Source organism: Gopherus flavomarginatus, chromosome 14 (genome assembly GCF_025201925.1).
Source record: "Gopherus flavomarginatus isolate rGopFla2 chromosome 14, rGopFla2.mat.asm, whole genome shotgun sequence".
NCBI lineage: Eukaryota > Metazoa > Chordata > Testudines > Testudinidae > Gopherus > Gopherus flavomarginatus.
Window position 1 is genome coordinate 34,184,077 of NC_066630.1, and position 13,308 is coordinate 34,197,384.

The 13,308-nt window shown below is 38.5% G+C and overlaps 1 protein-coding gene across 5 annotated transcripts in view; it reads right to left on the bottom strand.

The window, feature by feature from the left end:
• PRMT7 (protein arginine methyltransferase 7) overlaps positions 1 to 13,308 on the bottom strand; it is a 44,443-nt gene that overhangs the window by 24,616 nt on the left and 6,519 nt on the right. For all 5 annotated transcript variants that reach the window (XM_050922694.1, XM_050922697.1, XM_050922692.1 and 2 more), the window contains exon 5: positions 4,310 to 4,459. In XM_050922694.1, the coding sequence (XP_050778651.1) occupies positions 4,310 to 4,459 (150 nt within the window). The remainder of the gene's footprint in view (positions 1 to 4,309; positions 4,460 to 13,308) is intronic.

Here is a 13,308-nt window from a genome sequence, read left to right on the forward strand (position 1 = left end):
AAATATCTGGTCTGGCTGTAGAACCCGATTGTTAGGATTAGTCATCAGTTTTGGATCTGATCCATCATTTTCAGAGAAGGTTAATGTGTGCCTAGTTTACGACATTAAACAAACTAAAAGGGCTGCTCCTGCTGCTAAATTACATTAAGCAAATGCAAAACTTTTGGAGATACTTAAAATTACTGAGCACTATTCCCAAATTGTGGGTTGCAGGCCATGAGTGATCTGTGAAGAGCTGGCTGGTTACATGGTGTTTCCAGCTGCTAACTTGCATAAAGAGACATTAAATATGTTAAGAACATAAGACCAGCCATACTGGATCAGATGAAAGGTCCATCTAGCCCAGTATCCTATCTTCTGACAGTGGCCAATGCCAGGTGCCCCAGAGGGAATGAACAGAACAGGTAATCATCAAGTGATCCATCTCCTATTTCCCATTCCCAGCTTCTGGTAAACAGAGGCTAGGGACATCATCCCTGCCCATCCTGGCTAATAGCCATCGATGGAACTATTCTCCATAAACATATATAGTTCTTTTTTGAACCCTGTTATAGTCTTGGCCTTCACAACATCCTCTGACAAAGAGTTCCACAGACTGGTGCGTTGTGTGAAAAAAATACTTTTTTGTTTGTTTTAAACCTTCTGCCTATTAATTTCATTTAGTGACCCCTAGTTAATGTATTATGAGGAGTAAATAACACTTCATAATTGACTTTCTCCACACCAGTCGTGATTTTATAGCCCTCAATCATATCCTGCCTTAGTTATCTCTTTTCCAAGCTGAAAAGTCCCAGTCTTATTAATCTCTCCTCATACAGAAGCCATTCCATACCTCTAATAATTTTTGTTGCCCTTTCCTGAATCTTTTCCAATTCCAATATATCTTTTGAGATGGGGCGACCACATCTGCATGCACTATTCATGTGTGCGCGTACCCTGTATTTATATAAAGGCAATATGATATTTTCTGTCTTGTTATCTATTCCTTTTTTAATGATTCCCAACATTCTGTTCGCTTTTTTGACTGCTGCTGCACACTGAGTGGATGTTTTCAGAGAACTATCCACGACTACAAGATCTCTTTTTTGAGTGGTAACAACTAATTCAGACTCAATCATTTTATATGTATAGTTGGGATTATGTTTTCCAATGTGAATTACTTTGCATTTATCAACACTGAATTTCATCTGCCATTTTGTTGCCCACTCACCCAGTTTTGTGAGATCCTTTTGTAGCTCTTTGCATTCGGCCTGGGACTTAACTATCTTGAGTAGTTTTGTGTCATCTGCAATTTTTTCCACCTCACTGTTAAACCTTTTTTCCAGATCATTTATGAATATCTTGCATAGGACAGGGCCCAGTACAGACCCCTGGGGGACACCACTATTTACCTCTCTGCATTCTGAAAACTGACAATTCCTACCCTTTGTTTCCTATCTTTTAACCAGTTACTGATCCATGAGAGGACTTTCCCTCTTATCCCATGACAGCTTACTTTGCTTAAGTGCCTTTGGTGAGGGACCCTGTCAAAGGCTTTCTGAAAATCTAAGTACACTATATCCACTGGATCCCCCTTGTCCACATGTTTGTTAACCCCCCTCAAAGAATTCTAGCAGATTGGTGAAGCATGATTTCCCTTTACAAAAACCGTGTTGATTCTTCCCCAACAAATAATATTTATCTATGTGTCTGACAATTCTGTTCTTCACTATAGTTTCAATCAATTTTCCCAAACTGAAAGCACGTTTGCTGGCCTGTAATTGCCGGGAACACCTCTTTTTTAATTTTTTTTTTTAAATTGGCGTCACATTAGCTATGCTCCAGTCATTTGGTACAGAAGCTGATATAAATGATAGGTTACAGACTAAAGTTAGTAGTTCTGCAATTTCACATTTGAGTTCCTTCAGAACTCTTGGGGGAATACCATCTGGTCCTGGAGACTTATTACTGTTTAGTTTATCAATTTGTTCCAAAACCTCCTCTAATGACACCTCAATCTGGGACAATTCCTCAGATTTGTCACCTAAAAAGAATAGCTCAGCTTTGGGAATCTCCCTCACATCTTCAGCTGTGAAGATTGATGCAAAGAATTCATTGAGTTTCTCTGCAATGGCCTTATTGCAGTGCCCTTGAGCGCTCCTTTAGCATCTTGATCGTCCAGTGGTCTCACTGGTTGTTTAGCAGGCTTTCTGCTTCTGATGTACTTAAAAAATGTTTTTGCTATTACTTTTTGAGTCTTTAGCTAGCTGTTCTTCAAATTCTTTTTTGGCCTTCCTAATTATATTGTTACACTTCACTTGCCAGAGTTTAATGTTCCTTTCTATTTTCCTCACTAGAATTTAACTTCCACTTTTTAAAGGATGCCTTTTTGTCTCTCACTGCTTCTTTTACTTTGTTGGTTAGCCAAGGTGACATTTTTTTGATTCTCTCTGTTTTTTAATTTGGGGGTATACATTTAAGTTGAGCCTCTATTATAGAGTCTTTAAAAAGCTTCCATGCAACTTGCAGGGATTTCACTTTTGGCATTGTACCTTTTAACTTCTGTTTAACTAACTTCCTAATTTTTATGTAGTTCCCCTTTCTGAAATTAAATGCTACAGTGTTGGGCTGCTGTGGTGTTTTCCCTGCAACAGGGATGTTACATTTAATTATATTATGGTCACTGTTACCAATTGGTCAAGCTATGTTCACCTCTTGGACCAGAACCTATGCTCCACTTAGGACTAAATCAAGAATTGCCTCTCCTCTTATGGCTTCCAGGACTAGCTGCTCCAAGAAGTAGACATTTAAGGTGTCAAGAAACTTTATCTATGCATCCCATCCTGAGGTGACATGTACTCAGTCAATATGAAGATAGCTGAAATCCCCCATTATTATTTATTTTTTATTTTTATAGCCTCTAATCTCCCTGAGCATTTCACAGTCGCTATCACCCTCCTGGTCATGTGGTTGGAAGCATTTGACTTCCAGATTTTAAAGGATGTCTTTTTGTCTCTAACCGCCTTTTTTACTTTGGTTTTGGTCCTCTTGGTGTTTTTTGTTTTTTATTTTGGAGTATACATTTAGTTTGAGCCTTTATATAAATCCATGGTACGCCCACACCTTGAATACTGCTGAAGTTCTGGTCACTGCATCTCAAAAAAAGATTTATTATAATTGGTAAATGTACAGAAAAGGACAACAAAAACGATTAAGGGTATGGAACAGCTTCCACATGAGGAGAGATTAAAAAGATTAGGACTTTTCAGTTTGGAAAAGAGATGACTAAGAGAATATGACAGGTCTATAAACTCATGAATAGTGTGGAGAAAATGAATAAGGAAGTATTTATTGGTTCACAAAACATGAGAATCAGGGGTCACTCACTGAAAGTAATAGGCAGCATTTAAAAACAAACATAAGAATGTTCTTCTTCACATAAAACACAGTCAACCCACAGAACTCATTGCCAAGAGATGCTGTGAAGGCCAAAAGTATAACTGCATTCAAAAAAGAATTAGGTAAGTTTATGGAGGATAGGTCCATCAATGGTTATTAACAAAGACGGTCAGGAACACAACCCTGTGCTCTGGCTGTCCCTAAACCTCTGATTGCCAGAAGCTGGGACTGTACGACTGGGGATGGATTCCTGGATAATTGCCCTGTTCTGTTCATTCCCTCTGAAACATCTGGCACTGGCCACTGTTGGGAGACTGGATACTGGTGTGGATGGACCACTGGTCTGACCCAGTGTGGCCATTTTTACGTTCTATGCAATCACAAATAGATGGGGAAATGGTACATATAGCAGTCTCTCTATTAAGATGTGGTGCACAAAATGAAAAATCTTGAGAACTCCTGGTCCAAGAGAAAATGAAACTTAAGAAAAGCCACAATGTGGTTTGAGAGTACTAGCATTTTTCTGAACAACATTCATTAACTTCTCCATGCCACATATCAGTCACAAGGAATACAGAAAATACAGTACAAGAAACTCATGTCCAACTATTCTAACTAAGATTTTTCTGTCAAGTTTAGAAAAGAAACTGTCCATCTTGAGAAAATTAAAACTAATTTCTATACATTCTCATAAAGGCTCTTTCCACATGGTCTACTTCCTCCACCCACACTCCTATAGATTATATTATAAAAGCTACCTTCAGACAACATGACACACAACGGCTAATGCACTCACACTACTCATTTTGTAGAGGGAACTACTGGACTGCGGCTCTAAAAGCCATACTATGCATACACTCCTACCTGCACTCTGTGCCACTTCCATCTCTTGAACAGCAGGTATATGTATTGTCAATGAGGAATTTCTCACCTCAATGGCATAGCAGAAGTCTGCACCTGCTGTAACTGCCATCATGGACAGCAGTCCTGTGCCAGTTCCAATGTCTAGAACAATTGCTTTCTCACCCCTTTCTTTCACCCTGCTCACTGCAGCACGGATGCCCTGGTAATACTTCACATTCTGTAAGAAAGAGAGACAGACCAAAATCAGCCACCCCTATGGAATTTTCTTATATACTCAACTCTTGAGCAGAGGTCCTGCAGCCTCACTCCTTGGGAGTTTATAGAGATCTGCTTTTGCCTTCATGGGGGAACAGTTAAACACCTAAGATCTAAACTGAATAAAGCACCTCAAAATGCAAACAGGCAAAATTACTGACAAGACTTCATAATGATTTAAAAGCATAGTGCTAAACTTAGAGCAAAAGGGTGTCTGGAAACCTGTTTGGAAAAGATAAGAATATGATAATTTTTAGGGCATGTTGTTCTCCTTAACTTTCCTACTCAAAAAATTAAGGGTATGTTAATGAATATTTTAGGATGATCCAGGTATACTGAGTTATGATATTGAATATGAAGAAAATTGCTGACAACAAGGCTTATGTTCTATTAGTTTAATGTTGAGTTCTATTGATGTCATGTTAGCAATTTATAATGACATAGAATGGAGAATGAAAAACAAATTATGAAAGTTTGGGTAAATGTATAATTGAGTATGTTTAATAATAAATAAGGTTGACTGGAGGAAAGCTAATAAATATGTGACATGGAAAGGTATACAAAAGCAAGGGAACAAGGACTCAAGTTGGAGAGAACTGGGGCAGAAACTGAGGCAACCATCATGAAGTGTAGAACAGCTTCCTAGTACTCTGGAATTTGGAAACTTGGGCCCTTTCCTGGTCTGTCTTGTCTGTTTTATTATCTGTTATATATATGTTTGATGAGAAATGCTAAGTCATAATGGTTCTGCCTGAAAATAAATAAAGGTGAAAACTAGTTGAGCCCAAATTGATAGACTCAGGCCTCATTTTCCTACATTAAACTTCAAAATATAATAAAGATCAGTAGAAAGAAGTGTTTTGACAGGAATGTTCATCTGAACAACATCTGTTCCATTTACAATTGACCACTCAGTTATTTACAAAGCATGCATGATCTACAATTAAAATAAGTTATCTGGAACTACACTGCTGCCAACTAAACCAAACAAACAAAAGCTTCCTTTGGTGATTACTATCAAATAGTTTCCTTTTTTTGACAGAGAAATTTACAGTGCCAGCCACAAACTGTCCCTGACAACACAGGTGCTGTATATTCCTGCTGTAGCTCATTCATTTGGGTTAGTGCACTACAATACTGCGTAGATGTGCTGGGCAGTATTAGCAACTGTCACTGCATTTCACCTAACAGTAAAATATTAGAGCCTTAACAAATACTCAGTACTGAAAAGGAAAGATCAGGTTTGCTCTTTGGGGACAGAAACGGGAAGAAGCTTAGGGTTAGTGGCCCATTCAGGGTGCAATATAAAACCCCATTCTAGTCCATATGGTAGTAAGACTAGAGAATACACCTCTACCCTGATATAATGCAACCCAATATAACACGAATTCGGATATAACGCAGTAAAGCAGCGCTCTGGAGGGACTGGGGGCTGCACACTCCGGCGGATCAAAGCAAGTTCGATAGAACGCGGTTTCACCTATAACACAGTAAGATTTTTTGGTTCCCGAGGACAGCGTTATATCGGGGCAGAGATGTATGCACAAAATGCTTTCAAGTGGTGTAGCATAAGTTAGCTCTGAGCTAACAGCTCCAGTGATTTACAAAGCAGCCATTCTGTGATTTTACCACAAAGCCTGCAAAACAGATAAAATACAAACTCAGTCATGCATTTCATTTTGTATAAATGTTAGTTATATAACTACTGCCACTGGCTGCATATTCTTTGCTTCTTTATATCAGCTGATATAAAGGCAAGTTTCTTTGTCATTTATTTTTAATGCAATATAACATGAGTGATAATTACATGGAAGACAAATTTGAAAGCTCTTTCTTGCTTGGCAGATGTAAGTGTTTTGGATGGGTTTATTTTCTGTACTAAGGGATGAATTTCCATTCCCAAGGTGAAAACTGAGGCAACAGACAGAGACTGAAACTAACTTTCCTGCCTAAGAGACAGATGAACCTGAACCATGAGAACTTACCCTGAATTATCTAGTTTTTGCTAATTAAGTGTTTTTAGTAGCCCAATGCCCTATTCAGTACTCCTTATACAGGCATAACTCCAGCTTAAGTTATGGAGTTTTGCCCCAAGTTTAGAGGGACGATTATGTCTCTTGACTGTTTGAGTTGATGTGGAATGACCCTTTTCCTTCTTTTTGGAGTCTTACATTTCACAGAAAATGTGTACACTGACATTCGGACAGCCCTATTGCAGGATTTTTCATTTCAATGACATCCCACAGATGTGTCTTGCACCTACTACTTTACAAGAGGGAACCTGACCACTGTCTAGACTGTGGCACACATTTGGTCTAAATGTACTATTTTGGTATGGAAGCATGTGATAGTATATTTACCATCACTAACAACATACATAGAAAAAGTATATTACTGAAAGGATCTGGAAAGCTTTATCCATAAAATTTGTTTTAATGTTTCAAAAAGGCTACAGAAATTAAAAACATCCTATGCAAGGAAGGTTGAAACACCAAGATCTACATTTAAGCAGAAATAAGCTCTTCCTACTCAAGACCTCAAATCCTCAGTACATATTGAAAACTATAAATATTGTTTAATCAGGTTCCCCATTCCTCTAAAGACTTATGCTCATAAGACTAATACCACTAAAATCAATGGGCCTACTCGTGCTTAAGTCTTTCCAGGATCAGGACCTCAATGTTTTCATTCTGTTAGTTCACATCCATCTGTATTAGGAAAAATAGTTTTGATGCTGATAAACAAACAAAGCTTCAGCTGAATTAGGCAAACTTATTAATAGTTCCATAGTAGTTTGTGCAGGAGTACCAGCTGAGACATTTTGCTGAAGATATTATTAAGTAGGCTGGGTACATTTTAAGCAAGAAACATATACTACTCAGATAATTTTATACTTTAGATTTTTATAGACTGGAATTTTAACAGAAAGATGAAAACTACATAATTTTTCCTAAAGGATCCAAAATGCCTGGCCAGAGACCACTGTAATTACTTTGAGACGCTGTTGTAAAACAAATATGTGTAATCCAAGCTTGTAAAATTTCCTTATTAAATATTGGAGAAAGTTTATGACTAACAGCTGGCAGTTTGTGGAAAGGTAGTGTGTGCACTTAAAGTATATTGTTTAAGCAATTAATTTTGCAAAACTGTATTTGTCAACACCTTTGATTAATAGAACTATACAAACTAATCTGCAGGAGCAGGATTTCAGCTTACATGGCCGACAGCAATCCTCTCCCTATAAAAATTCCTACAACACAAGTAAACTAGTTCACAACAGAAAGAAACTAAAGCACTGCCTAACCAGTCCAATCTTTTATAAAAATGGAAACCTTTGAACTCTTTTTTTAAAAATAGTGCTCTTGTAAATTTACAGTCTATAAATGACACCACTAGCTTGTAAAATACTCTGCTAAAAACATTTCCCACTGAACAGAATGGAAATCTATATCTACAAATTAGAAGTTTTTCCATATACAAAAACAAACCCAAATGACATAGAATACCAATTGAAATTTATTAAATATTTTTTATTTTTCTATATTTTCAAATATGTTGATTTAAATTACAACACAGAATACAGCGCTCGCTTTATATTATTTTTACTACAAATATTTGCACTACAAAAATGATAAACAAAAGAAATCATACTTTTCAGTTCACCTCATACAAGTACCATAATGCAATCCCTTTATTGTGAAAGAGCAACTTACAAATGTAGATTTCTTTTTGTTACATAACTGCACTCAAAAACAAAACAATGTAAAACTTTAGAACCTACGAGTCCACTCAGTCTGACTTCTTATTCAGCCAATTGCTAAGACAAACAAGTTTGTTTACATTTACAGGAGATAATGCTGCCCTTTTCTTATTTACGTCACCTGAAAGCGAGAACAGGCATTCGCATGGCACTTTTGTAGCTGGCACTGCATGATATTTATGTGCCATATATGCTAAACATTCGTATGTCTCTTCATGCTTCAGCTACCATCCCAGAGGACATGCTTCCATGCTGATGACGATCATTAAAAAATAATCTGTTATTTAAATTTTGACTGAACTCCTTGGGGGAATAGTATGTCTGCCATATATTTCATGTTACAACAGTCTCGGATGATGACCCAGTGCATGTTGTTCGTGCACATTTCACTGCAGATTTGACAAAATGCAAAGAAGGTACCAATGTGAGATTTCTAAAGATAGCTACAGGACTCGACCAAGGTTTAAGAATATGAAGTGTCTTCCAAAATCGGAGAGGTGTGAAGCATACTTTCAGAAGTCTTAAAAGAGCAACATTCCGATGCGGAAACTACAGAACACAAACCACCAAAAAAGAAAATCAACCTTCTGCTGGTGGCATCTGACTCAGATAATGAAAGGGAACATGAATCAGTCTGCACTGCTTTGGATCATTATCAAGCAGAACCTGTCATCAGCATGGATGCATGTCCTCTGGAATGATGGTTGAAGCATGAAGGGATATATGAATCTTTAGCACATCTGGCACATAAATATCTTGCAATACCAGCTACAACAGTGCCATGAGAACATCTGTTCTCACTTTCAGGTGATATGAACAAGAAGAGAGCAGCACTATCTCCTGCAATTGTAAACAAACCTGTTTGCCTGAGTGACTTGCTGAACAAGAAATAGGACTGAACGGACTTGTAGGCTCTAATGCAGTGACGGGCAACCTGCGGACCGTGGGCCACATGCGACCTGTCAGGGTAATCCGCTGTCGGGCTGCTTGCAACTTCCAGTGGCCGCAGTTCGCCATCCCTGGCTAATGAGAGTTGCAGGAAGCGGCACAGGCCACAGGGACATGCTGGCTGCCACTTCCCACAGCTTCCATTGGCCGAGAATGGCCAACTGTGGCCACTGGGAGCTGTGGGTGGGCATGCAAATTTAAACAAACTGTCTGGTGGTCCGCCAGCAGATTCAGCCCATGGGCCGCAGGTTGCCCACCACTGTTCCAAAGTTTATATTGTTTTATTTTTGAATGCAGTTATTTTTTGTACCTAATTCAAATTTGTAAGTTCAACTTTCATTATAAAGAGATTGCACTACAGTGCTTGAATGAGGTGAATTGAAAAATACTATTTCTTTTGTTTTTTACAGCACAAATAATTAATATAAGTGAGCACTGAACATTAAGTTCTGTGTTGCAATTGAAATCAATATATTTTAAAATATAGAAAACTTCCAAAATATTTAAATAAATAGTATTCTATTATTGTCTAACAGTGCAATTAATTTAAATTAATTCTTTAATTGAGCGACTAATCATGATTTTTTTTTAATCACTTGACAACCCTACTTCAAACCATTGTAACCTTGGGGGGCTGGGGGACAACACAGAGGGTTGTTACCTCCTCTCAAATCAAGTTTTACCTTGGTAGGATACTCAAGTTTTTGTTCACCCTTCCAATTTGATCAAAGGCCATGAAGGGCTTTTTGATGTAGATAAAATAGGATTTCTGACCCTGAAAATGGATCTCAAGCCCATGCCACAACTTTAGAACTTTACTCCTCAGAACAAAAATCAGAAGTTCAACAAGTAGGACATGGGTCATTATCCAACTGTTCTTCCTAGAAATTAGAAGCGCCATACCACATTTCACAACAAAATCAAGTTGATGCGGTCCAAGGAACTTGGAATCCATTTGGAACCGCAGCTTATTTTCTGTTCTACTCACTGTAGAGTCCTACTAGTGATTATTTTTTAAATTCAAGCTTGTACTGTAACTCAAACTCAAAACTTTAGAACCTGTGGTATTGTCACACAAAACATTACCATGGCCATCCACTGCTGTTTCCAAAGCTTCAATGTCATTCTCCTCTGTGATCTTAAACCACTGGTTTCATCAGTGGAATTCACTGAAGTCTGCATCACATTTAAATTCCTTGCCAATATCCAGAGATTTTTTTTTTTATTAAATCATGCTTCGGGAGAGAGTTTACAGCTCTGTAAAGCCAGATGCAGATGGGAATAACTCCTAGCTGGAGGCAGAGTTTGACAGCCCATTCTGATCTATTGTCATCTACAAAAAAACCATCTTAAAATTAATTAAAGGAATCAAATTGCAAAGAGAAAATAATACATAAATTACAGAGTTATGAAACATCCCTGAACTTTGGCTTGTGAACTAAGTTTTTTTGGGGGGTCTAATACTAAAAGGGAAAGAAAGGATAGAGTACTGATGATCCAGCACTTCGAAACAGAAGTTCATACGTCTCAGAGACCTCTCACGATCTCTGCAAACTCAGGCAGACACTGCTGCATGGGTTACACTCATGTCACATTTTGGAGGTTTTCTCTGCAACCATACCAGCTAAATATTTTTTATAAATTCAATCAAACTTTGGATAACAATTGAGAAGTCTGTGTGCCTCATTGGCTAATCTATCATATGCCCACCCAAAGGAGAGAAGAGTGTAAAACAGCGCACACCCTTTAGAGCAGTGGTTCTCAAAGTTGGTCTGCTGCTTTTTCAGGGAAAGCCCCTGGCTGGCCGGGAATGGCAGCCAGCAAATCCCTCGGTCCACGCTGCTTCCCGCAGCCCCTATTAGCCTGGAGCGGCAAACTGCGGCCAGTGGGAGCCACGAACGGCCAAACCCGTGGACGCAGCAGGTAAACAAACTGGCCCAGCCCGCCAGGGGCTTTTCCTGAACAAGCAGCAGACCAACTTTGAGAACCACTGCTTTAGGGAACACTGGCTTAAATATTCAAAACATCACCTGCAAGTTAGTTTGCCTTAGCAAAAAAACGGGTTTCAGAAATTCCAATTTTGGAAGTAGCTAAATTTCCAGAGGATGGAAGTCCCATGAGATGAACATGGAAAGCTGAATGGTCTGGCCTGTGTGTCTAGTTTATCAGGGAATCTACAACATTATCCATTTAGCAATTATGCATTTTCTTGTTCTTAATTGCATAATCCATGGGAGCCTCATGTATTCTCAATTCTACAAGCACAGAATTTCCTGCAGAACCCCCAACTTGCTGCAGAAGTATGCTCCAGAATTTAAGCTTTCATAGTTGCAGGATGATCTTCTAAACATTAGCTGAGTTTAGCCGATTCAGTTTCTTCCTGAGCCTGCAAATAGCATGAACCAATAGTTCTGAGAAGTATAAACTGTCTGTTAACTTTAGTAAGTGTTAATTCTGAAACTGAATGATGTCACTACTTCACTTGAGCACTGCATCACAAACCTTCACCAAAATGCTCATCTCAAAAATCCAGACCACTTTCTATTACTTCTAATAATCTAATAATCCGAGAGCTGTCCTTAGAAGATCCAAGATCTCCAGCTTTGTCCTAAACTTCCCTAACACATTTTCAAATCAAAATACTGTAGCATATGAATATTAAAGGGAAACACTGAAGAAATTGAATGTAACATTAAATAAATTAACAAAGGGGACACTGCATTGATTGTATTAGGACAAGTCTACACTACTGCACTACATTGCCGCCGTAGTGCATCTGGTGAAGATGTATTATGCTGACGGGAAAGCGCTCTCCCACCAGCATAATTACTCCACCTGCGCAAGAGGCGGAAACTATGTCAGTGGGAGACTGTCTCCCGCCGACACAGCCCGGTGTGAATACCATGTTAAGTCAATGTGACTTACATCGCAAGGGGGGTGGGTGCGGGGGTGGTCTCATTTTCACTCCCCTGAGCAATGTAAGTTACTTCGACTTGAGCGGTAGAGTAGACCAGCCCTGAGTCCAACATTCCTCACATTTTTAATTTATCTGAGATTGCCAAGGAAACTTCCAGTGTACTGTACTGAATACCACAGAAGTCAGGTCAAGTTTGCTGCAGAATACGCAGCTTGTACTTATGGTATTTATTAGGACAAAGAAACTGCATTCCTTACACCTTACACTGTCTGCTTATTGCAGCGAGGTATTTACATCAGTGTATGTAAATGGCAACGGAACGGAAAGGTGTCCCCAAGCATGCTGAACATATGTACTCCATTTCTTTGCACACAGAGCCAAAATGTGTTGCAACAGACCAAAATCAATAGGACTGATAATGTTAACATAACATATACAAACAAGAGAACTGCCTAAATCGAATCTTCATTTTATTCTTAAATACTCAACGGTATTCGTAGTCCAACATGTATATTTTTGTAGGCCAAGTACAGTACATTGGCCCCAGGCCTTACAGAACAATCCTGTATGAATAAAATGCTTTAAGGTTTCTGGTAACAGGTGTGAATCTAGAGTACAATTTAAGTGTTGACTGGGTCTCCTTGGAATCATATCTACTACATTCATATCTTGTCCGTTAAATCTGTTGCAGTGATGCATTTTTTCCATTACAAATGAATTACTGTATGTTTGTCTCATTTTTGTCACTATATTAAGAAACAGACATTCCTGCCAAAATTTTGGCTTATTTGTGTTCATTTCTTTGAGAGAGTCTGAGCATACTCAGATTAATGCTAGGAAGATAAAGCAAAGTGTTGAAAGGCCATCTGTCCAACTGTAGTACACCTTATTCAGAAGAGAGTGAACGAAACAGTGTATTTCAATTTTTAAAAATTGCAATTTTTAAGGCTTCCTTGCATATGATTTGCTAAGATTTTACAGATAGCCTGTGTTTCTCTTACTGCCTGGATTTAACAGGATCAGCTCTATCCTTTACCACAACTGGGCTGTATCTACACTACAGAGTCTATACCAGAATAATTCATTAGCACAGACACAACCTATTCTTCCGTCAACACAGCTGCGTTTGCAGTGGGGTTAGGTCAGCATAGCTATGTTGGTTGGAGATGTGGGGTTTTTTCACATC